Consider the following 25,158-nt stretch of genomic DNA (forward strand, 5'->3'; position numbering starts at 1 on the left):
TAACTAGTGAGACTAGACATGCAATGGTCGATGGAGATAAGCATAAGGGAGGTGGACCAGTGTTGGTTAGTGAAAGAGAGATGTTGAGGGGTAGGGGTTTGTTGAGTGCGAAGAAAAAGTTCATTTTTTTTAATCAATGTGTATATTATAGAGTATATCAACTCAGTCAAGTACATCATTATTAAGTTTATAAACAACATATCAATCAAGTGAATGAGCAGTATATTAGTCAAGGGCATCAACAATATAAAAGAGTGTATAATTATCAAGTTTATTGGTAGTATATCAGTCAAGTGCATTAAATTTATCAGTAATATAAACGAGTGAATGATTAATTTAATTTATTAATAGTTTATCAATCGAGTGCATCATTGTCAAATATATCAGTCAAGTTTTTTAAGTTTATCAACAATACAAGCAAGTGCATGATTGACAATTATTTATATATATTAATCAAGTGCAGCATTATCGAGTATATCGAGTATATTAGTCAAGTGTATCAAGTGTATATTAATAGTGTACCAAGTGTATATCAATAGTGAGGACATTTGCGACATTTTATATCTTTTATATATGGGTTGGGGCTTCGTTTCTGCCACTTTTGCAAACAACAAATATGTAGATTGTGGACCTAATAGTATACCTTGTTTTTCCCTATTCACAAGTGCCCTTGGCCCTGAATTATAAGCTTATAATTGGTAGGATTGAAAGTTTAGATCAGCTTTTATGATCGTGTCTAATAAGTTACTAAACATTTAGTTACAAAGTTTAATACACCATGAGCTTTAAAAACATCCTATAGGTTTCTGAACTTTGAATTTGGTATTAGATATATCCTTGGAATATTCTACATTTTTAAAATTAATGAGTCCATAGAAGTTTGTTTCAAGTATAGGACAATAAACTTGATATTTTGTGACAAATGGATTCATGAATTTTAAAAAATGTGTCAATGATCTACTAGACACAAAAAATTGAATACTCAAAACTTATTAGACACTAAATTGATGGTTGAGGAACTCATTCAACCATTTTTAAAGTTTATTGAGCTATTAAAAATAAATTTGAAAGTTCAATACACGTTAGTTACTTTCTTAAATTTAGGAAGTTATTAGATACAGAGACAAAAGTTTATAAACTTAATGTTCAAAAATAAAAATTAAAAAATGAAATGGTCATTGATTGAGGTCTTAGTTACTAAAGTTGTAACTTTAGAAAGTAGAGGAATCAATTTAAAACCAAATGTAAATCTAAGATCAGATGGAAACTATGTTTAAACTAAATTTCAATCTTGCATTCAATAGATATTTAAAATTTTAATTTGTGTATGTCTAAAACGTATTGCCCTATTAGGCATATTTTTTAAAATTCACGTAACTAGTAAACATAAAATTGAAATGGTAGGGTTCCATTAGAGATAAAGTTTAATTTTATATCGAATAGATCAACAATAAATTATTATTACTTTAAATATTTTCAATATACCAATAACATATTTGATATAAAATTGATTTATTAGATTACAAAATCAAAAGTTAGTGAGATTTATTTGACATTTTTTAAAGTTTCATAAAGACAAAAAAATAAACACAAACTTTAAAAAGTTTATAAACTAAAGTTGCAATTTTGCCCAGATTTATTTAAAGTTGTAAGACTCGAATTCATATATTAATTAACTTTTGGTTAAACGCCGTAGCACTGCAATTAGTTTATTGTTGTTTTTTTTTTTTCCCTAAAAAGGTTGTGTCTATAGGTATGATTTTATAAATTGTAAAAATATATTTTTAATGTCTTTATTACATGAAAATTATTATTTTTTAGCTAACTTCAAAGAAAAAAATATCAGTTTGAAGTTAAATTTAAATCTTATAAAAATACATAGACTTGAACAATTATAAAGATCAAAACAAAAACTAAAATATGGACAAAAATAGTATTTTGTTAATTTGTTCAAATACTAATTAATTGTTAGAAAATAAAATGCTTAAAAAAATAGAAACTAAATAACTAAAATAAATTAAAATATTTAAGTAAACATTTATTTTTATGCACCCACCAAATTATCCAATAATAATATGTGTAAATTCTTTTTAAAAAAATATTTTAATGGTTTGTTATGTGAGTGATGAGATGAGAATATTTAAAAATAGGCTTTGCATCCAAATATTACATAAATAAATCTAAAAACAGAATGCTACTTTTAACCTACATAACCGTCGCTGAACATTGCCGTCACGTCACAGTTTTTTCCACTCTCACGGAAGTGAGCCAATACGAAACGGAAACGTGGCAGCACCGTTGCCGTTCACACCAGCGCGATATTTCTCCATTTATTTGTACTCGATACATAAAGCCCAAAAATATCTCATAGCTCCGTTCCCTCTCTTACAGTCCCAATGGATCGCCTCGCTGTATTCGCTCTCTTCTTTACTATTCTACTATCCGCGACGGTAACCTACGGTGTATCGTCCGATCAAATCAACGGCGCCCAAAGCGACGACGAAGATCTTCTGATTCGTCAAGTCGTCTCTGGTGCCGATGATCGTCGCTTAACCGCCGAACAACACTTCCAGAACTTCAAACTCAAGTTTGGAAAGACATACGCCACTGATGAGGAGCACGATTACAGGTTCCGTATCTTTAAGGCTAACCTCCGCAAAGCCAAGCGCCACCAGAAGCTCGATCCCGACGCTGTCCATGGCGTCACTCGGTTTTCCGATCTCACCGAGTCTGAGTTCCGTACAAATTTCGTCGGATTGAATCGGCTCCGTCTTCCTGCCGATGCTCAGAAGGCTCCGATCCTTCCTACCGACGACCTAGCCCCCGATTTCGATTGGCGCGACCAAGGTGCTGTCACGCCGGTCAAAGATCAGGTATGAGTTATTTCGGAACGAACTTCTTCAAGCCTGTAGAGTATTTGATTCTATTTCTTATTTTCTGATAGATGTGTTTGTGTCCTGAATCTGCTAGGGTTCCTGTGGCTCGTGCTGGTCTTTTAGCGCCGTTGGAGCGGTGGAGGGAGCTAATTTCTTGTCAACTGGAAAGCTTGTTAGTCTGAGTGAGCAACAGCTTGTGGATTGTGATCATGAGGTTCGTTCCATTCCTTCCCTGCCTCGGATTTATTGCCTTTTGTCTCTATTCGCAGTTGTTAATCTGATCTTCTCTCTCCTTAACCTGCTACTGAAAAAGTCAATTCAGATAAAATAAAATTGAGGTTCGGTTTATATATCTGTAGCTTTTGGAAACTATGCTTTGTTTGCTCTTTTCTAATATACTGTTTTCTTCTCTTTTTCAAATCATTTTCATCCTATTCAAAATCACTTTAAAACATTACCAACAATTCAAAACTTATTTAATATTTGAGTTTCGTTTTCCATTTGCAATCAAAATTAATTTCAAATGGTTACAAAAATAGGATCCCAAGTAATTTTATATGGTAAGAGTGGTTTAACTCAACTATGTCCTTAAATTTACTGTTGAAAATTGACTAGACTTCAAAAGTTATTTGAAAAAGAAAAAGTGAAGAAAAATAGTTATAAATTTGATTGCTCCGAAAAAAGAGAATGTGTGCAGAACAGTGATATATAAATTTTAATTTGTTTTTTTTTTTCCTCACTAAGCACAGCGTGAAGCACCTATCGATTCAGGTCATGTTGAAATTTTTTTGTTGCTTTTCTAAACTAAATAATGATTTCTTACACTTTTTTTTTATAAAGTTTTTCTACATCTGTTTCAGTTTATTTCTAGTGGATAAAAAATGTTAATTGAGTTCAATTATTTGTTGAAGTACAAAAGAATTCAGGGAAATTTTTGTTCATAACTTTATGAATCATGTATAGTGAGAAATACATTCATATATTGGTAAAGAATTTATCATGTGACAAACTATTATGTGATGTGGATGTCTGAATTGAATTTATCATGTGCTTTCTTTTTTTCATTTAAAAGCTTAATTGGAGTACTTTTTTGTTGTCTTATGTTTTCTAAAATTAATCTTGAAATTTTTACTAAATATAAAATATATACTAAAAAGTTGTTCCTTTTAACATTTGAAATTCAATTAAAATTGAAAGAAAAACGTGAATTTGAATTGCATAAAAATAAATTAGTTATAAACTAACTTTAGTTTAAAAAACATTTAGGATGAAGGAAATGTTTTGGAACACAATTTGGTTTAATTAATTAAAGCCACCTTTTATATATGTGTATAAATATATGTACATATGTTATGTGAGAGTGGAGATTAGCACTTTAAATTAAGATAAATCTCTTGATTGAGAGTATGCCTAAAATAATCCAGTTATACTTATTTTGGTTTGTCAAATCTACTCCGGGAGCGTTTAGAACAAAGAATTGATTATTATAAGCTTACAATATTATAGTTGGATTATAATAGTTTGTGTTTATGTATAGATTATTTTAGTTTGAGTTATAATAATATATTTTGAGGTGTAATCTATTTTAGTTTGAGAAGGAAATGGTAAACACTGTAGCAAATAATAAAAAAAAATGATGAATGTAAAATAGTAAAAACTGTATCAAATAATAAATACGGTAGCAAATAGGAGTTCTAAAATAGTATTGATTGTAGCTAATTGGGGTTTTGAAATAGTATTTACTATAGCGAGGTGGTTATATTATAGTTTTAAGATAGTATTTGCTTCAAACGCTCCCTAAACCTTTTCATGAATTGCAAGAAAATGATGAAAATTACTTCAAATATAGTGATAAAGTTGGTGAAATTAGTCGAACCGACAAATATTTAAATAAATGATTTAATTCAAATTGGTTGGTCAAAACAAATTTAATGTGAATCAATCAATAGTCATGTAGATAGATCCTATAGAAACACCCCTTTTATGTCCCATTTGATAATCAATTTATTTTTTACTTTTGTTTCTTCAAATTAAGTCTATAGATATTATTTTTACTTCCCACTTTCTTTCTTTGCTATCTACTTTTTACTCATGGTTTAAAAAACCAATCCAAAATTTGAAAAATAAAAAAAATAGTTTTCAAATTTTGGCTTGATCTTTTAAACTATTGGCAAAAAAATAGATAACAAAGTATGAAAGTTGAAGGTGGAAATAGTATTTATAAGTTTAATTTGCAAAAACAAAAGCAAAAAACCAAATGGTTACTGAACGAGGTGGAAAATCCCCGAATACATGGAGAATGGGGGAGGGAGTGGGGATTTTTTTCGTTTGCAATTCGCGGCCTGGACAAGAATATATTTCCCGACCCCGACCACCCCAACTTTTATATATAAATTATAAATTTATAATATATATATATATATATTAATATTGTAGACTTTGGTAGGATAATTATGGTGGTTTTAATTATTTAAGTTTAAAACTTTTATTACTTTAATTCCTTAGATGTTGTAATATTTAAAATAGGAGGTTCTAATCGTTGAATTTTAATTTATAAAAATTATGAGAACTTGACATTTTAATTATATCTTTTTAAATTGAATGTGTATTATTGTTTTTCACCAAAATTGATAATATTTTATTTAAATGAAAGTTGTATTATGTTCGAGGAATTGTTAAAAATATATATTTGATTGAAATAAAAAAATTGTTAGAAAAAGTGAGGCAAATTTTTTGGGATCCGATCCCCACAAAATCCCATGGGGAATCTCCACCCCCATTCCCGCAGGGAAATTCACGGAGACGGGAATGGAATAGGGATACAGGGATGGGGAGGGCTTCCCCGTCCCAAACAAGTAGTAAAAACTAGATTTCTTGGAAATATAAAGATTAAAATTGAGCATTTAAAAGTGTAGAGACTAAAATTTATGCAAACTTTAAAGTATCGAGACTAAAGTAATATTTTAACATTTTTAATATTTCTTTTATTTACGAAAATACTTCCATGTTCATTGAATAGTTTGAGATGAACGACAAATCGTTTTTATTTTTATTTTATTGGAAAAGGTCTATTCTCTTCCCCATTCAATCTCGAATAATTTTTTGAAAATGGTTATTATTGTTTTTAAGAAAAATTCTATGCTCTCTTCTCCTCTCCTCTCAAGAAATAATTCAGCGAGTCCGGGTAGTTTTCACCATGAGATGTAAAGAAAAAACGTAGATTGAATTTATATCTTAGGATTATAATAAGGCATCAGATTATTAAATCTATATCCCAGTATTATGAGGCAGCTATATTTTAGTCACTTCATTGAATTTTTTTTTTCACTCATCTTGGAAAAATGTAACGGCTGAACCAATAAATTTATGCATGGTCATAGCTAAATTTCTTGAACCTTAGAAATTAGGAACACGAATATCAAAACGTTTGGTTCATCATTTGCATTCCATGAACCCCACAAATTAGCTTAGGATCCATTGAGAATATTAACAACTATTCAAATAAAAGTAGTTATATTTAACAATATTTTCGTTTATGTCAATAAGAACTTAAGTTGATTTATGACATAGCGTAGTCGAATACCCTTTTAAAAGACAAAATTAAGACCTTATTTGATAATCATCAATTGGTTTTTTGTTTTTTTGTTTTGAAATTTTAGTCTACTACCCCTTTCACCTCTAAATTTGTTGTCTTATCATCTATTTTTTATCCATGTTTTCAAAAATAAAACCAAAACTAAAAAGTTTTTAAGAATTTTTTGTTTTTAAAATTTTGACAAGAATTCAACTCATATACTTAATAAATATTCAAATCAACGTAAGAAAATAAGAAAATTTTGGATAAATTTTAAAAAACCAAAAACAAAAAACAAAATGATTACGAAACTGAATTTTAAGTTTTTAAAACGAAGGATATTCAATCTCGAATTTCTTGAAAATTAGCCACAACCGATTACACACAAAACACATTTTGATGGATCATGTTATGATATTGCTTGAAGCTCATCGATTAATCATCTGAATAATTTATTTATTTAACCATCTCAAAGATGACAATTAATATGAGTGTGATAAATGAAAATTTGATTTTTTTTTTTGAAATATAAATTTGCAGTGTGATCCCGAGGAAGCTGGTGCATGCGACGCAGGGTGCGGTGGGGGACTAATGAACTCAGCTTTTCAGTACATTTTGAAAGCAGGTGGATTAGAGAAAGAGGAGGACTATCCTTATACTGGCACGGACCGTGGCCCTTGCAAATTCCAAAATTCCAAAGTTGCTGCCTCTGTAGCCAACTTCAGTGTCATTTCTAATGATGCCGACCAAATTGCAGCAAACTTGGTCAAGAATGGCCCTTTAGCAAGTAATCTAATTCTTCCCCCATTTATTCTTCATCACTTTTTAAATGTCATAATATCATTTCTCACGGTTGAATTGCATCGAAGAAATCTAGAGACTTCACACTCTTTATAAGATAAATGGATTTTGAGATGAAACTTTATGCTATCTAATACTCACAATCTGATTTTAAAACCCGTTGAAGCTATGAGCTTTTTCGACCATGTTGGCCTCGTTTATAATACTCTCTTTTTTTAGAATTGTACTTGTTTTCTCATCATTTTTTTACAATTGTTTTTTATCTTGCCTAAGGAAATTCATTTGTCTGAAAATGAAAACAAGATAAACATAGGTTGAAAATGAAAACAAGGAAATTGTTTTTAAAGTTTTTGAAAACATAGGTTGGATTTTTAAAAATATCTCTAAAGCATAATAGAAAATAAAGCGAATAAACTCATAGGTGAAACCTAAGAAGCACATACATTTTAGTTTGGTTTCCATAACTATATCCAACCTTTAGGACATTCCATCACTTGTTTGACACATTGAATACTTGTCACCATGGATATGTAGCTTTACATTCTACGGATAATTATCAAACAAGACTTTCATGGTTAGTTTTCTAACATTCGATCTTTTGCCTATTCTCCCTGCAGTTGGAATCAATGCAGTTTTCATGCAAACATACATAAAGGGAGTTTCATGCCCATACATATGCTCCAAACGAAATCTAGATCATGGAGTTCTGCTTGTAGGATACGGATCTGCAGGCTTTGCTCCGATACGGTTCAAGGAAAAGCCCTATTGGATAATAAAAAACTCGTGGGGCCAAAACTGGGGAGAAAATGGCTACTACTTAATTTGCAAGGGAAGGAATATCTGTGGATCCGAGTCGATGGTCTCGTCCGTGGCTGCTACCCCAAACTGAGCCATCGTTTGCACCATTATATTAAGGTAACTTACTGTGGCTCTGTAAATATGTTTATATTCTGGGGAATGGTTTATTACACAAAGCACTATGGAACTTGTTCATTCTCTTGCCTGATAGTTATTGTTGTATAATTTGTATGTTGAAATAATGTTGCACTCTGTAGCGCCTTTAGATTCTAAAAATGCACCCAGACGTTCTTATACTGTGTGATTACTATGTATGTTTATGTAGTAGATCTAGCTTTTGCTTTCAAGAATAAATAATGAAAAGATAGTCTTCATTTGATAATCATTTAGGCCTCATTTGAAAACCATTTCTTTTCTAGGTTTTTCAGTTTTCAAATTTGTCTGTTATTTTCTAATTTAATGATATATTTGAATTTTTAGTTAAAAAAACTAAATTAAAAAATTCATATTTTAGAATGGGTGATTTCCAAATATAATAATATGAGTTAACTTATTTATAAATATTAACACTAATATTTCTTTCTAGTTTTGTCATTTAAAACAATTGTCTTTATAAAAATCTATATTTTTTAAGTTTTAAAAATAGAAAACAAACAACTAAAAAGTTATTAATCCACTCTCAAATGATGTAGTTTTAAATTGGTAAGAATTTAGTTCCATGTAAATTTTGATAAGATTTTTCTATTTTTTAATACAATAATTACTAGGAGATAGATGCCTTAAATATATTTATGAACTAAATAGACATATAATAATAGTAAAACAATACTTGAACAACTCTAGATTATTGAATGGGTAAATTGCAAGTGTGATCCTATAATTTAGAGAAAGTAAATATTTATCCCTATAGTTTGATAACACCCTCATAAAGAGCCTTAAAAACTATTTATGATGGTGTTATCAAATTGTAGGGATCATTTACGAGGTTTTTGCTCAGTTTATTGGCTGTCTCTTATACACATCTAGATGTGTATAAGAGACAGGTTTTTGCTCAGTTTATTGGAGTTTATTTGTTTCATAGGTTTTGTCATGAGATTTAAGACAAACATTTAGTATCATTGTTTGTTTCACATAATCACTTTTTAAAATCTAGAATATTATTATCCAAAGAATTTTAAAATTCATAGCCCAGGTTTTCTTTAAATATAAATCTAATTATTTAGACTTAATGAATTTTAATTAATATATTTACAATGAATATTTTATATCATCTTAACTAGTTTCATTATTAATTATTAATATTCCATAAGGACGAAATTTGTAATCTAACTTTATTAAACCCTCCAACATAATTAATAATCCTTAAACTGTAGAATTAGTTCTAATTACACCTACGAGGACCAATCATTAATGGAAGGGTAGCAATCCCAACTCGACGGCCATCTTTTTTTTTCTTCTTGATTCGAAAGCAATTTACAAATTGAGAAATCACATTAATTTTGTAGGTAAATCAAATTTATCCTAACTTAAAAGCCCTTACATTCATTTTGGAATCTTAAACTACAAGGGGCAATGGTTCTAACCAAAGACGTTAAAAAAAGAGGTATATGTATTAACCACTAAGCTATATTCAAACTAACCATGGAAATTTGAATTAAAACATCTTTTTAAGTAATTGTCATTTACATGTGTATTGTATTTAAACATTCATGTGTGTGTCTGTGTGGCGACAAACACTTCAGGTATATGAAAAGGTAATAATATCAACAAAAATTGTAAGTTATTTGGAAACCAGTTGCAATATGCAACGGTGGAATAATTGAATGAGTTTTAGGAACTAACCTCTTATTTTTTCCGTTGGGAGTTGAGTTGATGGCCAAAGCTATGATGTCTGTCATTCATCCTCCTCCCGGAGCAACGAAAACGAGAAAGGGGAAAATTTGAATCCATCTCCTGCATAGAATTTGTTCTGAAACTCCACCCAGTGGAGCCTCAAGGCGTGTAGGAATGCACTTAGAGTTTCCATAACTAGTAAAACTCCGACAGTTGCACAGACGAAAACGGCTATTCCTAATATTCGGATGATCAAACTATTGAACCTGCAGATGTTAAGAAGTATATGATCATCACATTATCCTTCGATGGAAAATTTTCACCAATAGAAAAAATGTCAAACTATTTATAAAAATAGCAAAAAAAAATACTGATAGACATTGATAGATTTTTATCAACGTTTATCAACGATAAACTTCTATCAGCCTTTATCAAAGAAAATTAAAATTTTGCTATTTTGTGTAAATAGTTTGCCTTATTTTTCTATTTTTGAAAATTTCCCTTCCTCAATTGTAATTTTTTTTCTTTTTTTTTTCTTTTCTTTCTTTCTTTTTTTTTTTGTCAAAAAATAGGGAGAACAAAAGGTGTGGCAACAGAACTAACCCCCAAGCTAGGAGTAGAACCTTGTCGTAAAATACACTCGACAACTCCGAATGCGCTAGACTGAATGAAAGAAAAAATGCAAAATAAGTAGCTAACTAAGTCTTTTTTCCCCATTATCTGTGAGAAACCGCAGTTTTAGGGAGAGAAATGTGATAGAACCCGAGTATATTAGAAGATAAACAATAACAAAAATACAAGATAAACTAAGTGTTCGAGGTACTCGGACCCGTCCAATCCTGAGATAACACTCAAGCCCTAATTCACTCTTGCCTATCCTCCTCTATTCCTCTCCCCCTCTTTATAACCAACTTTCCAAACAAACTACTAAACTAATTACAAATATGCACTTAATGCCCTAATAACCCCCTAATACCGTTCCCATCAAAATGAAAGAATATAATACATAGAAACTAATGAAAGAAACAGCCATAGTTTAACGATAAATGATCGCAGAATCAAAAGTTAAGCGTGTCTCGACTAAAAAGCTTATAAATGATAGCTAGAAACATAGAAATTTGGACCTGAAGAACTCCCTTGAATATTCATATAATAAGAGTAAGGGTACATTGCTACAAATCATACTTTTCTATCTTATTTAGTTTTCAATTCACTCCTATGTTTGAAAATAGTTTCAAACAACCCTTAACTAGCAAAATCTAAAAATTATCAACTCTGTTAGAATTTTAGCTCTAATAGGCTTGATACTCAGATTTATTTTTCACTTGATGTGGATACCACTTCCATTAAAGCTAATTAACTTAAGGGTATGATCCTTACATTCGCAAACTACATGAATGTTTAAAGCCATTTAAAACATAGCGGGCATAATTTGTCATAGAGGTAAAACACAACAGCGTAATTTGTATTCATCATCTCTTTAAGCCAAGAACAATTGAGATTTGAATTCCTTTCTAAATATTTACGTCTACAAATCTGACATTTCTATAGTGACATAAACTAACATTTAAGATACTAAGCTAAGATCCCATTTGGTAATTATTTGGTTTTTGCTAAGACCTTATTTCATAACTATTTGGTTTTTGAAAATTAAGCCTAAAAACATTACTTCTGCTTATAAGTTCCTTAGTTTAATTATTCAATTTCTACAAATGTTTTAAAAAACCAAGCGTTTTTTTTTCTAAATGCAGTTTTCTAAAGTTTGTACTGTTTTTAGAATTTGACTAAAAATTCAAATATTTCTTCAAGCAATATGAAAATCATAATATGGAATTTAAGAAACAACTAACATAAATTCCAAAGACAGAAAATTTGGTAGTTTTTAATTTCAGGTAGTAGATCTAAGTGGTTGTCTGGTAAAGACCAACCAGCTAAGGAGATTGACAGAATCCTATAAACTTTAATGCATCTAAATGTAGCATTTAGGGTAAACGAATGATAAAATGTTTTTTTTTTTTTTTTACCTGAGGGCCCATAGACGAAGATAAGATGCCGTGTTAGAGACTGCACCAAGAACAAACTCTATGGTATGTATAAGTTGGTGTACAAAAACCTCACTGAACTCAAACTCCTCATGGCCGTGAGAACCGTGGTGTTGTTCCATTTCTTGATTGTCATCTGTGCTCTGAAGTACGGAGTAGGATTGACCTTGGTGCCTCTGGAAAAGATGAGATCAGAAATTGGCATGAATGACAAGGAAAAGTACAATTACATAAAATAGAGAAGTTACTACAAGAGACTAGAAAAAATATAACATCACATACTTCTTCATTTTGTTTCTTCAAAAGAAAAGGTTTGGGAAATAACATCCATGGAACGGCAGTGAGGGCAGACAGAAGTAGCAGAAGCTGGTAGGGTAAAAATTTAGTTATTTAGAGCTGATTCCGGTTCAGTACTACAAAATTGGTTAAAAAACGTTTTTGGTCCCTATATTTTGAAGTTTGTCCAGTTTTAGTTCTTATACTTATAATTGTCCAATTTTAGTCCTTGTACTTTAATAAATTTTAAATTTAGTCCCCATTGCTAGTTTAGCGTTGATTTAAAAAAATATAAATAAATAAATAAAACTTTTGCTTTATAGTAGCACTATACTATACATTTTGAAAATATTTTCACATATTTGTATTTCCTTCCATGAAAATTATTATTATTATTTAACTAATTTTGGAGTAAATTTAAGATTTATAGAAAGTATAAGGATTAAAATTGGATAATTGAAAATATAGAGACTAAAATTGAACAAACCTCAAAACATGGAGACCAAAATGGTATTTTAACCTACGATTTTTTTTTAAAGGGCATTAAAACATCAAGAACCTGAAGGAACTTCTGTCCTGGGAAAAGCTGATTTTCACCTAAATCATCAGTAGGGCTCAAGAACATATATATCATGACGTGATACAGATCAGCTTGAGATCCAGAGTACCATTTTACAATTATGAGAAGTGAGAGGTAACCAAATAAGCTGTTCAAGAATATCATCTGTGGAACAAATTGGTACCTGAAATAATGAAAAAATACTTACAATTGTTAGAATAAAGAAAACGGAATCTTCTCACTTGAAATAGAAGACCGGATTCTTGTATTAATATATTATAAATATGGAAAAGGAAAACAGGTAGTTCTTAAGATACAGTATTCATGATGTGATTATGTTTCGGGAGGTGATTCATCACAACTAACTCATTACAGAAACTCTTTTATGTTTCATTTATTGAAGAGCCATAATTGACTGATTTGTTAAAAATGTTTTTAAAAATCTCATTATTGACTATATTACATCTGATGCAAGAATCCACCATCCAGAGGATTCAATATCTAGAGAATTTCCAAACAGTTAATCACACAGAAAGAGTGGCAACTAATTAACAGTTCAATAGAGAAATGGATTTACTGATTGATACAATGGATCCATTTTAATGCAACTCACCAGATGTTAATGTTTTCTCCAAAGAATTTTGCGTTGAAGTAGCTCAGTATAATTCCTAGATTCATTTGGGCTACTCCCAGTAGGATAGACATCTTCATCTTCAAAGAGTTGAGAAAAGGTAACTCACTTCGTGTGCCATGCCACTTCGGATCCACACCAAATGGATATGTATCATGAACCTTTATCAAACCAATGGTAGTAGCATCTCTGAAAAACGAGGGATGCAAATCACTTGCACGGAGGAAAATAGCTCAAAAGGAGTTGATTAACATTGTTTAGTAATTAGTACCTGCATGAAGAATCACGACAACCGTATGCAGAAGGCCCAAACAGTTCAAATGGGACAGAAAAGAATTCATTGTAAATCAGTCCTGTGTAGATCGAAAAAAGTGCCATCATCATGATGACATAACGACCCCCAAAAGTCATTTCAATGATATCTCCGAGTTTCTGTCGTTAACAGTGTCAAATAAGCTTATATTGGCAGACAAAGGACAAGAAATTCACACTACAAGACATTCACAATTACCTGGCTGGAAAATTTCTTCTCCCTTATTATAAAATATAATGTTGCCAGCAACAAGCATATTCCATGGCCCCAATCACCAAACATTACAGCAAATAGGAAAGGGAATGTGACAATAGTGTAGACTCCAGGATTTGCTTCCTGATACTTAGCAACCCTGCAATTCACTATTTACCTTAGGCATCTGCACAATAAATACAATTGGAGATATAAAACAAATGAAAGAACTAAATCGACCAAATCTAACAAGTATATTAGGTAGATCTCCAGGACAAAAGGATGTACTCTTTCTGCCAGTTCACATGGATAACTTAAAGCAAAATAATTTAAACATTCAGCATGGCAACATTTTCTGCACTGCAGACAAACACAATTTGAGAAATTTCATTTAGTACAACTAAAATGGTAAAAACCACTGATATCAAATCACTCCACTTGGAATAAGTGGTACTTTTTTCATAGGCATAGTATAGGCAACGGTTAAACTTTATCCTTTTCACTCCTGACTCAACTGGGTACTCAAAAGTCAAAACTATACAGGCAAATGTGCTCAGGACCTTTTACATCCCTTCCATTCCAATTTATCAAACTAAATAAATGACTGCAATCTCTTGTTCTCTGGACCGAAGGAATTATTGGAAATATTTCTAACATCCTTGTGGCCTTTGTTTACCCAAACTCTTGTATAATTCATTTGCCTCATTAAAGATAAAGTATGCAATCAGACTCCTGACAGAATAAAAAGACAACAGAACTCAATTGAAAAAACTCACCCATATGCATCCACGATTTCTTGAAACGAAGAGGTAAATTTGTTTGTGCGGAAAAATGTTGGTGGTGCTTCCTTTGTATGCAAAACATGAAAGATTGCCTCGATTTGTGATTTGCTGTCAAGGGTTGCCCTCTGCATCACACTTTGAATCTGCCAGGAATCGGCCAAGTTAACTAAAAGGCATCTCAAATACATGTTGCTTGCATCTTCTACCATAATGATTTAGAAGAGCATGTTGATTCCAGAAATTAAGACACGGGAAACAAACCTGATTTGTTGCAAAAACAGGACACCAACCTTCGCCTACAAGGCATTTCTTTGTAACATCAACACTGAGCATATTCAAAGTGTGGTAAACAGATTTTTCCTTCTTTACCTACAAAATCCCAAAAAATCAGTAAGAATGCAGAAAGCTACAAGCATATGCACACAGGCAACGAAAATACATACATGCCCAAAATGAAAAATCAAAGTCTTGAGTAGAAAATATTATAAAAATACCACAAGGTTTTCCAAAGCTCACTAAATTTCAGGATGATATTTAAACAAACCAGAAGATTCCACAGCTCATATTGACGGCCAATCATCTGCAAGAGTTTACTTCGGTGCCGTTGCCCCATATCAATGGTAGTCTTCAATTCAGAGAGTTTTCCAGATACCTAAACTCATCACAACTTCCAACTATGATTATGTGCAACAAGAAATTAGCCATTGGATCTTTAAGTCTAGAAGTCTAATGATGCATTAAAATTCAAAATCATAATTAAAAGGCAAACATTGATATATTCTCCCCCTTTAATTTTTTTACCAGCTTATAATTATACACATTAATTCTTGAATGTGGCTTTGTTAGATGTGTAGTATTCCAAGTGGCTAGGTATCAGGTGTGACCTATGGCATATCTCACGTGGCATAAAGACTGTACCCTCGAGGCCTCGACCAATAGGTCAAAGGTTTGAAACCTCCACCCAGCATATTGTTGAACTCAAAATCAAATTACACTCAAGTGGATTTTAGACCAGATACTTCATTGTCAAAGTTGCATGTGATGCTTCACATGTAAGAATGTCTTAAAATAACTAGGATATGCTATCACATTTTACGATGAATAAAAAGAAAGTTATTCAACCTACGTCTTGACCTACAGGTTTTTCTTGCCGGACTTTCTTTTATCAAACACCAGGCTGTAGGAAGAGATGGAGAACTTTAAAGCCTCAATCCAATTTATTCCCCAAAATATCAGATGCAGCTAATGATTATAACAGATATGAACATTTAAATACGGAATTGATAACCAGAGAGAGAGAGAGCAAGAGAATAGACTGCAAAAGTTCTCAAAAGCAAATAGAATTAACAAAATACACCATCCTATCTTCAATTTTAAAACCATCCAGCCACTTCAAATTCGACCTATAACACTACCCAACCAGAGAGTGGGGTTAGAAGAGAGGGAATTATGGGGAAAAAAAAATACAGTAACAAACGTGATTACCTCTGTAATCATCTGAAATTGTTTGCCCAAGTCATCAGTGAATGGGTAACGGTTTGCACCAAAAGCTTCACATATTTTCCGAATTTTATCCTTTGCTCTCTCTCCAGAATAAAATATGACAAACACATTTTTCTCGACCTGGAATTCAGACATGAGTTTTACAACGACAAGACCTTAAAGAACAAATTGGCAACGAATTAATACAGGAACAATGGGGGGAAAAACATCGGGGGAAAAACAAATATTGGCCAAACTACATATCTGTTGACTGTAACCCAATTATAGAAAGAGAAAACAAATAGAACTCATCCTTTTGTAAAGCTGAGTTCTGTAACTAAGAGATTCTCGTTGCTAACCTTCTCCCCAGATACAGGATCAGTGACAGAACCATCAACCACAGCTTGTCTCAGATACACATTGCCCCTAGTTGAACGAAACAAAATCCTTTCAAAAGCCATTGATTTTTCTCTCGGAACTAGACCACTGATATATCCTAGTTTAACTTGTTTTGCTGTATCTGTTGTCATTTCCTACAAGACACAACAAAGTCCCAGCTACTTCTCAAAAGAGCACAAAAAATGTCCACCCAATAAATACTACGACAACAAAAATATACTTGTTCCAATAATAAGGGAGTGTCGATGGATCCTTCCCCATTTTGCTGCACTTCCTGTTCTCTTTGCTGAGCTGCAGCTATGCTTTGAGCTTGATGGAAAAACTCCCCAACCTGAAACCATACAAATAGTAATAAGCCATCTTCTACAGGCTACAAATCACAGGAATTCCAAGTTGCCAACAAATTGACAAAATTCTAGCTTTATTGATCACAGATTATAAAATGACCTCGATGTAGAAGTATGCAACATTTCTAAGGAGTAAAGACTAACAGAATTCTAGCAAATCCTTATCAATGAAAACATCCCACACCTTCTGGAGCACAAGCTTATATTCCAATAGCTCACTATAATTGTGTTGTAACTTCTCGTTGTTGTCATTTATCTCTAACAACTCTACCTCAAATTCTCTAAGTTTAACCTGCCAAGGTCAAGGAAAAGCGACTGGATTTAAATCGTTAGAGAGAGAAAAAAGAGGACTCCACATCAATCTAACTACCTCCAAATTATCCAGATCAGAATCAGGAGCCCCTATAGGATTTGATGACGGCAATAAACCAGCCTTTGTCATTTTCTCCCTGAAAAACCGTAGCTTCCGAGCCATTTCCCCACATCTTTTAATCTGCTTGGTAAAAGTAGCAAGCAAACAAACACCATCAAACCAAATGTAAGAGATCCTGTTCATAAAGACTGCATATAACTGTTGTCAGTTAAATATTAACCGTCAAAAGTCAACAAGAAATGAGGCCAAAAACAGGGATACATCGCACTTTACACTTGCTACATCAAGGTCATCATGCTCATTACATAGTGAGGGACTAAAATTTCCATTTAACCATTTAGGGGTGTAGGGAGCTAATTCAGAAAATTGATGGCATTCCTGCTACACATTTTAAAGTTCTTTAAGCCATTGAAAAATTCTCCTCAACAGATGAATGGAATGGTACTACATAAAACCTTAAATTAAACCCCCTTCAGCTTTATGCCACTATAATACATCGGTAAAACCTATTACTAACTATGGGCTGAAGTCTTATGTAGCAATTAATCTGTAAAGAAACTTATCTTATAAGATATGACACTAACAACATTTGTATGCACAAAAAAGAAAGGAAAAGCAAAAAGAAAAATGAAAATACTCAAATGTTGTGTTCACACACTACTTTCAAGCATGTTGTTGGAGAATCTATAGTACTGATTTAATATTCATAACCATTAGACCAAGCATAATATAATTGAAGTAATACTTGTCACAATAATGTTACACTCCCATGTCATTCAGTCGTACCAGCTAATAGCTGGAAATTTATCAAGATTCAAGTTCAAGCCTCTCCAACTCTGCATTCTTTAACTATAAACGCTTGCACAACCATCTAATATCTTATTTCCTAAGCAAAGGGCAGCGTAATGATGAAAGTTATAACTTACTAACTGTTTTTCATGTAATGTGTGGGAATATAAATACAGAAACATGATAAGTCCATATCTTGCTCAGGTAAGAGTAAGACAGACCACTGGGTTCCCAGTAAAGAATGGAAATATACTTTCCAAAAATTTCTATCAATGTTATACACCTCATTTTGCTTGAATACAAATCTGAAAAATTATCATGTAAGTTACTGAACCAACGACGACATCAAATTTCTTTGGTATATATCAAAGTACTAAGAGTCAAAGAAAACCTGAGTCTCCAGGCAATTCATTGTAGCTTCTTCCATATTACCAAACCCTTAATAGGCTAGTACTATACATTTACGGCAATTATGTGCTGCTACTTGTTAGGATCCGAACTTTCAATTTAGAAATAAAATCCTTATCTTAAGTAGGCTAAACAGCAAGATTTCAAGATGGAACGAAGCTTTTAGCATAGAATGGAGAAATAAATAGTAAGCACACCTGGGCAGCATACGCCCGCTGGAATGGGCTTCTAGATGCATTGAGCTAAAAAGGGAAAGTAAAATATCAGATACGACTAACAAGAATAGAAAATTGTTGAATGCAAAACAAGAAGCGAGCATCCAGACATAACGCGATGATGTGAATAACACAAATTCTCATAGACGTCTGCCAACATAGAACACACAAAATAAATCTGTATCGATTTAAGTGAAAATATATTTAACAAAATAGAATCCACTAGAGAATATTTTAATAGCTGATGTACAGTCCAAAAATTATCATCAAAATACAAAATCAAGATTAAAAATCGCTTATAGAAGTTTAGAAACCTACATCAACCTTTGCGAAGCTTAAATTCAAGTAGTAAACTCAGAAATACAATGACAATGGCGATTATAAACAAAGAAACTGAACCTAAAATGATAACCAAGAAGATCCACTAGCGTATGAAGTAAATATATGTTTTGCGTGCAAAACGAAATCCACTTATGAATTCCTAGTTGCTAAAGTATAATCCAAGAATCATCGTCAAAAGAGAAAAAAAAATAAGATTAAAAGATTTGTACAGAACTTCGGAAACCTACATTAGCGTTTACGAAAATTGAATTCAAGTAGTAAACTCAGAATCACAAAAGAAACGGAACCAATAGATCTTTTGTTCGCAAAATCAAATCAACTTTTGAATGCTTAATTGCTAAGATATAGTCCAGGAATAATCATCGATTCAAAAGAAAATCAGATAATGAAGAAAACTTCAGAAATCTACATTAGTGTTTACGAAAAATGAAAATCAAATCGCAAACAGAATTACAATGACAATGACGATTAAGAACAGAGAAACGGGACCTAACATGATAGACAAGAAAATCGAATACCAGAAGATAACATTTCCAATGCAATGTGACTCACATCGTTGAATTGGAAGAGACCGAGATCGCCGAGGTAAGAAATCATCCGGTGCGCCGATTCATTAGGAATGATCAGCTGCACTAATTGCATCGGCTCCGATCGCAGCAGATCCATGAAAAAACAATCAATATTTCCGGTTAGCGTAAAAACTCAATGCAGAGACATGGCAGTCTCGGGATAAATGTCCGGCGATGAATGTAGATCGGAAGGAAATTTTCGCAGGAAATCACGAAGTGAAATTGCAGCAAAGAATCATATAATTCGTCGTTGGCCCATTTCGCTCTCTTTCAACGGTGTTTCGACTTGCCTTCTTTGTTTTGCTCGCGCCTGTAATTTGATTTCTCAACGACTAAAATTTCTGATCCTCGCTCGCTCTTTGACCTTACCTTAAACGCACCGCTTTAGCTCACAAAATTAATTTTGATAAGAGAAATTCTTATAAATAGAAAAATCTTAAAAATATTTATAAAAAGTTCCAAAATATTTATTTTTATGTAAATATTTTTTATTATGAATTTTAGAATTTTTGTATAGATATTTTTAAATATTTTTTTATATTTAAAAATATCTTACATAATAACCACTACGAAATAATAGAAAAATCCTGGTAAATACATAGATTAAAATATTCATCATTATGTCCGTACATATAGATTAGAGGAAGAAAGAATTAGATATTCAAATCGTTAAATCTAGAATAATATAATATTAAAATAATTCTTCAATTATGGATTTAAATATTATTATAGGTTTTTTTATTTAAAGAAATCCTCACCATTATCCATAAAATTAAAATATCAATATTGATGTTGGTATTTTATTCTAGTCTTTTAACTTACCAATATTTTAAATTTATGGTTAAAAAAAAAAAAGAACAGTTATAAATATAGATACTAGACCTAAAGTATTAACAGATATAAAATAATGTAAAAAAAATTATAAATATGGTCAAATTTAAATAGTCTATCGGTGATAGACCATATCACGGGTAAGAATCTATCAACTATAGAAGTTTGTTTCTTTGAAATGATGTTATACGCTTGGTTATTATTCTTAAAATTGCTATTAATGGTAATTATCCTAAAAAAATCTAGCACATAAATTTTTACTATAAAAAGAACACTTTTTTCAGCATGCTTTCACTTTATTAGATAAGAATTTAGGTATTGTTTGATAATTTTTGTATGGTTTTTAAAATAAAGCTAATAAAAAACATTACTTTCATCTATAATTTTTTTAATAAAAAAAGAAAAATCAAGTTAATTTTTGAAAAAAAATTAAAAAGAGAAATTATTTTAAATAACAAAATTACTTAAAATATTTACAAATAATAGTAAAAGATCACAGTCTATCTGTGATAGACCACGATAGACTACTATCTGTGTCTATCTTTGTCATTTGTCTATCTGTGTCATTGACATAGATGACACAAATAATAGTCTATTAATGTCATGTCTATATAGTAGTCTACCGCAATCTATTGTAAATAGACCGTAGAATTTTATTATATTTGTAAATATTTTAATTCGTTTTACTATATTTATTGTCGAAAAATTTGACTAAATATTTTATCGACATCAATGATGATAGTTACTATGAAAAGACAATGTGAAAACAAGTCCAATATTAAAAATTTGAAAATAAAAAAGCTAGTAACCCGACTCTCAAATGATGTGGTTTTAAGAGTGTGTTTGAAATATATTTTCAAGTGTTTAATTTAAAAATTAAGTTATTTTAATCTATTTCTATCAAAAATGTTTAAATAAAAATGAGTTTTTTTAAAAATGTTTTTTCAAGTTAATCCCAAAGGATCCTAAATTTGTGCAAATTAGATTTTTTTATTTTTTAGTACAATAATTCTAACTTTCCGTAAACTATGGAAGCCAAACTTGGAATTTGATATATTGAATCCTTCCTAAATAAATAATTTGGCTTTTTCGTTTTTTGGGTGCTAGAGTTTTCTGAATTTACTTATTAATTAATAATCCTTAAACTGTAGTTAATTCTAATTACGACTATGAGGACCAATCATTAATAGAAGTTAGCAATTCAAACTTGACAACTATCTTTTTTTTACTTAATTTGAAAGCAATTTACAAATTAAGAAATCACATTGATTTATATATATAATTATTATGAAGGCAAATCAAAATTTTTAAATGCTTTTAGTAATTTCAGCTTTTAATTTGCATAATCCTTCATGGGCTATATATAGCTTATTGTCACATAAGTAACAGTCTCAAGATCGATGCCTATTATATCCTTTCACTTCCTTTGTAAGCAAATTACGTATTAAACAACCTAACTTCTTAATTATCAAAATCTAATTTTGAAAAAGGCCCTAATAATTCTCATCTTTATTTCCCATTATTCTTACTCTACACCCTCATAAAGGAGAAGTGACAAATTGATCCATATCAACTACTCTTTTCAACTTAATTTGAAAGCAAACTATATATTAAAAGTTGCGTATTAGATTGGAATAATTTTTTGCATCATCAAAGGTAAAAAGAAAGACTCTTAATAATTCTTCAATCAATCAATCCATATATATTTCCTTACTAATTAGCACAATTCCTTGACTATAAGAGGTGACTAAATTCCGTATTAAAAAGGGACAATTACATGCATACCAAAATAGGATTTGATATTTGTAAGTGTGTCTTCATTTTTCTTCTTTTGCAGATCTAGCAAACCACCCAGCCCAAACATTAAGAAAAGTAAAGTCTAAAATACCTTATGTCACTAATACACTAAGTATCAAGTATATTTGTTAAGTGATATACCTTATGTTAAATATAAATAAATGATATACTATTAATATACATCATTGTAATGAAATTAGTTAATCAAGCATTTACTGATTGGTGTCTGGTACAATCATGTCTTATATTTGATATACACTTGATACACTACCGATATACACTTTATACACTTAATACATTCTTGATATACACCTGATACATTTGATACACTCCTAATATGCTATTGATATGCACTTGATATAGTATTGATATATACTTATACACTTGATGCACTTGATGTTTGCAAATGCCCTCTCTATTTGATTCTCTCTAACTTCATTTCTCTTTCCCTATATCACTTAGCACACTACTAATATAAACTTGATATACTTGATAATATTGCACTTGATTGATATACTTGATATACTTGTCAATCATGCACTCGTCTATACTATTAATAAACTTGATACACTTGGCAGATATACTTTATATACTTGATAATGATGAACTTAACCGATGAATTGCTTATAAATTAGTCAAAGTTTACACTTTTTTTATACACTTGTAATCTCTTGTTGACAAATTTTACTAATGTATTAGTGTATATATTTTGTATTGAAGGAACCGTGAGGTCCACTGCGGAAGCCGGATCGTCCCAATTTCGTTTTTATCATAGAACTATAACTTACAAAGCAAAATTATGCATTACAAGGAAAAGTTATAGCATGCTAAGAAGAGGGATTAGGATTAGAAATCAACTTACCCTTGAATAACCGATTCTTCGCATATTTCCTCTCCAAAGGGTCACGAACTCTTCACAAACGAACACCCAAAGAACTGCAACAACCCAATTTTGACACCACCACAAGAGAGCCTCATGTATTCTCCTTAGGGGTTGAGAATTAATATGAGTTGTGGGCTCTATAAATGTTTTGGGAAAAGGGAAGAAATTTTGAGAGGAGAATTATTTTTTTCTTGAGAGAATCCTTCTGGGGAAAAATCACGCAAACCTACTTCGTGTCTTTCTGTGAAGAAGAAGATAAAAAACGAAAAATCCCAACTCCCACACATTTTCCACTGTTGATTAAGAAGAGAATTAAGGGGAGAGAAGTTGTAAATTCCTCCCTTTAATTTAAAATTAAATTAAAATTATTTTGGTTAATAAATGAATATATATTGTAGGATTGTATCAACAGCAGCGGAAGCACAAGGATCATCTAAGCATTCAAATTCACTAATTTTGACATAATATAAAGCATGCTTCCGCAGAAAAATGGGTTTCAAGACATACCTCTTGTAGAACTTCTTCAAAGCTCCATCTCCAACCGTTATCTTTTCCATATCTTGTTGTAGACACCTCAAGATCTTCCCCATTATTCTCTTGGTGTTCTAGATTGAGTTGTGGGTCTCAAAATTAGCTTGAATCAAGGGATGAAGGAGAAAATCTCACTGCAGCAACCTTTGTTGAAGAACCATTCTTCAAACCTAATTTTCTCTCAAAATTCTATAGATTGCATGCCCGATTTTCACTCCAATCTTCTCATTATATTGCAGATCAACATGCAAAGAGAAGAGTTGCATGAGTTGCAGTTCATACTTGGAGAAGACAAAGCAAATGGTTGCTTCATGTGTGAGCTATTTCAAAGATGGATAATGGAAAAATCCATTTTTCCATCTAAGTGTTTTAGTTTTCTTTTCCTTTTTCAATTTTATCTAAAAATCAAATTTTGATTTAAAAAATCTATTTGATTTTAAAAATGAAAAATTAATTAGTTTCATAAATTAATTATTAAATCAAACTTAATTAATTTAATATCAAATTTTTAATTAATTTTTAACACATATCCATCTTTATATATTTAAATCATATTTAAATATATAAATTTTCCTATCTCGTTTAATTCTAAAATTAAACATATCATTATATCTCATATAATTACTAATTCTCTTAATTCTAATTTGAACGTTTCAAATTAACTTATCACGCTATTCTAGAGCTAGTCCGTTACGAGGTAGTAGGGAGACCTCGCGGACCTACAGATCATGGGCTTCAACGATCTGAGATTAATTGGCTAAACTCATTAGATCAAATTAATCTTCATTCGTTAATTAATGGATCACTCCACTAAAGCCCATAGTTGCATTCCCCTCACTATAGATATATTATGTCCACATGATTTAACCATAATCAACAAGTCGACCCTTCACAGGTTGTTCGTAATAACGGTTGGGTCAAATATCTATTTTACCCCCCAGATTACGTCTTATTCCTCAAGTCTCTACTGATCCTCTAATGAACAACTGGTTTGTGATCCAATCACCAAACCAAACTCTCTCAGCCCAGTGAAAGGGTGTGGCCCCTTATTAAAGACTCAGTACTTGAGAAAACAACCTTTCTCCTATCTCTAAATTAGGTAGGTGTGAACTCCTTCTTGCACCCTATGTCCCCAGCTATCTATCCGGTCTTACCCCTAAAATTGGAGTCTTATTGAGCCGGCACTGTAGAGCCAACCCTCAGCTATGCAAATCTAAGGGCAATCCCGAATAAACAGGAGTTCATAGTTAGCTCAAGATTAAGATCGAGTTATCAAGGTCATCTAGGTAAAATAGTCAGTCTTAAACAGTAAACAGCGTTATAAAGTAAGAGTGACTTATTTCTTAGTCTTGATCTTATGCAAACTCATTACATAGGACGCTCCCACTTCTCATGTCATAACTTGTACGAATTAGGATCACATCGTATGTAGCACTTTACAACTCTTTATAAAAATTACAGAGTATGTCGCATTCAATGGTGTTACCAGAATAAGGTACCCAACCTCATTCATGT

At 31.4% G+C, this 25,158-nt stretch overlaps 2 protein-coding genes and 1 long non-coding RNA gene across 5 annotated transcripts; 2 read left to right on the plus strand and 1 right to left on the minus strand.

Moving 5' to 3' along the window:
* Nucleotides 1–2,362: 2,362 nt before the first annotated feature.
* On the plus strand, nt 2,363–8,354 carry LOC120075550 (cysteine protease RD19A-like). Its single transcript, XM_039029040.1, has 4 exons — nt 2,363–2,873; nt 2,971–3,090; nt 6,991–7,237; nt 7,869–8,354. Exons 1-4 carry the CDS (start codon nt 2,397–2,399, stop codon nt 8,138–8,140), a joined length of 1,116 nt encoding a protein of 371 aa, XP_038884968.1. The 5' UTR covers nt 2,363–2,396; the 3' UTR covers nt 8,141–8,354.
* A 305-nt stretch (nt 8,355–8,659) lies between these two features.
* Nucleotides 8,660–9,832, plus strand: LOC120075551. Its single transcript, XR_005481356.1, has 2 exons — nt 8,660–9,034; nt 9,093–9,832. It is a non-coding gene; the product is annotated as an uncharacterized LOC120075551 (long non-coding RNA).
* On the minus strand, nt 9,300–19,989 carry LOC120075549 (V-type proton ATPase subunit a2-like). Of its 3 annotated transcripts, XM_039029037.1 has the most exons (18): nt 19,585–19,988; nt 18,673–18,717; nt 17,276–17,398; nt 17,090–17,197; nt 16,779–16,889; nt 16,519–16,692; nt 16,163–16,300; nt 15,222–15,329; nt 14,939–15,046; nt 14,672–14,820; nt 13,902–14,055; nt 13,662–13,822; nt 13,373–13,579; nt 12,760–12,943; nt 12,207–12,290; nt 11,907–12,100; nt 10,486–10,545; nt 9,310–10,148 (listed from the first exon to the last, which is right to left on the minus strand). In XM_039029037.1, the coding sequence occupies exons 1-18, from the start codon at nt 19,696–19,698 to the stop codon at nt 9,944–9,946; spliced, it is 2,427 nt and encodes an 808-aa protein (XP_038884965.1). In that variant the 5' UTR covers nt 19,699–19,988; the 3' UTR covers nt 9,310–9,943. The 3 variants fall into 3 exon arrangements, with proteins under 3 accessions (XP_038884967.1, XP_038884966.1, XP_038884965.1); XM_039029039.1 differs by lacking the exon at nt 12,207–12,290 and having other exon boundaries at nt 9,300–10,148; nt 19,585–19,989; XM_039029038.1 differs by lacking the exon at nt 10,486–10,545 and having other exon boundaries at nt 9,306–10,148.
* Nucleotides 19,990–25,158: the final 5,169 nt, after the last annotated feature.

Source organism: Benincasa hispida, chromosome 4, assembly GCF_009727055.1.
Source record: "Benincasa hispida cultivar B227 chromosome 4, ASM972705v1, whole genome shotgun sequence".
NCBI classification, from domain to species: Eukaryota; Viridiplantae; Streptophyta; class Magnoliopsida; order Cucurbitales; family Cucurbitaceae; genus Benincasa; species Benincasa hispida.

Excerpts from the sequence above, each read along its gene's own strand:
- LOC120075549 (XM_039029037.1), bottom strand. The coding sequence starts at position 19,698 with ATGGATCTGCTGCGATCGGAGCCGATGCAATTAGTGCAGCTGATCATT. Across the intron at positions 17,198-17,275 it reads CTGATCTGGATAATTTGGAG|GTTAAACTTAGAGAATTTGA; the intron begins GTAGTTAGATTG and ends TGACCTTGGCAG. Across the intron at positions 10,149-10,485 it reads GTTCTACTCCTAGCTTGGGG|GTTCAATAGTTTGATCATCC; the intron begins GTTAGTTCTGTT and ends TAACATCTGCAG.
- LOC120075550 (XM_039029040.1), top strand. The coding sequence starts at position 2,397 with ATGGATCGCCTCGCTGTATTCGCTCTCTTCTTTACTATTCTACTATCC. Across the intron at positions 2,874-2,970 it reads TCACGCCGGTCAAAGATCAG|GGTTCCTGTGGCTCGTGCTG; the intron begins GTATGAGTTATT and ends TGAATCTGCTAG. Across the intron at positions 3,091-6,990 it reads TTGTGGATTGTGATCATGAG|TGTGATCCCGAGGAAGCTGG; the intron begins GTTCGTTCCATT and ends ATAAATTTGCAG.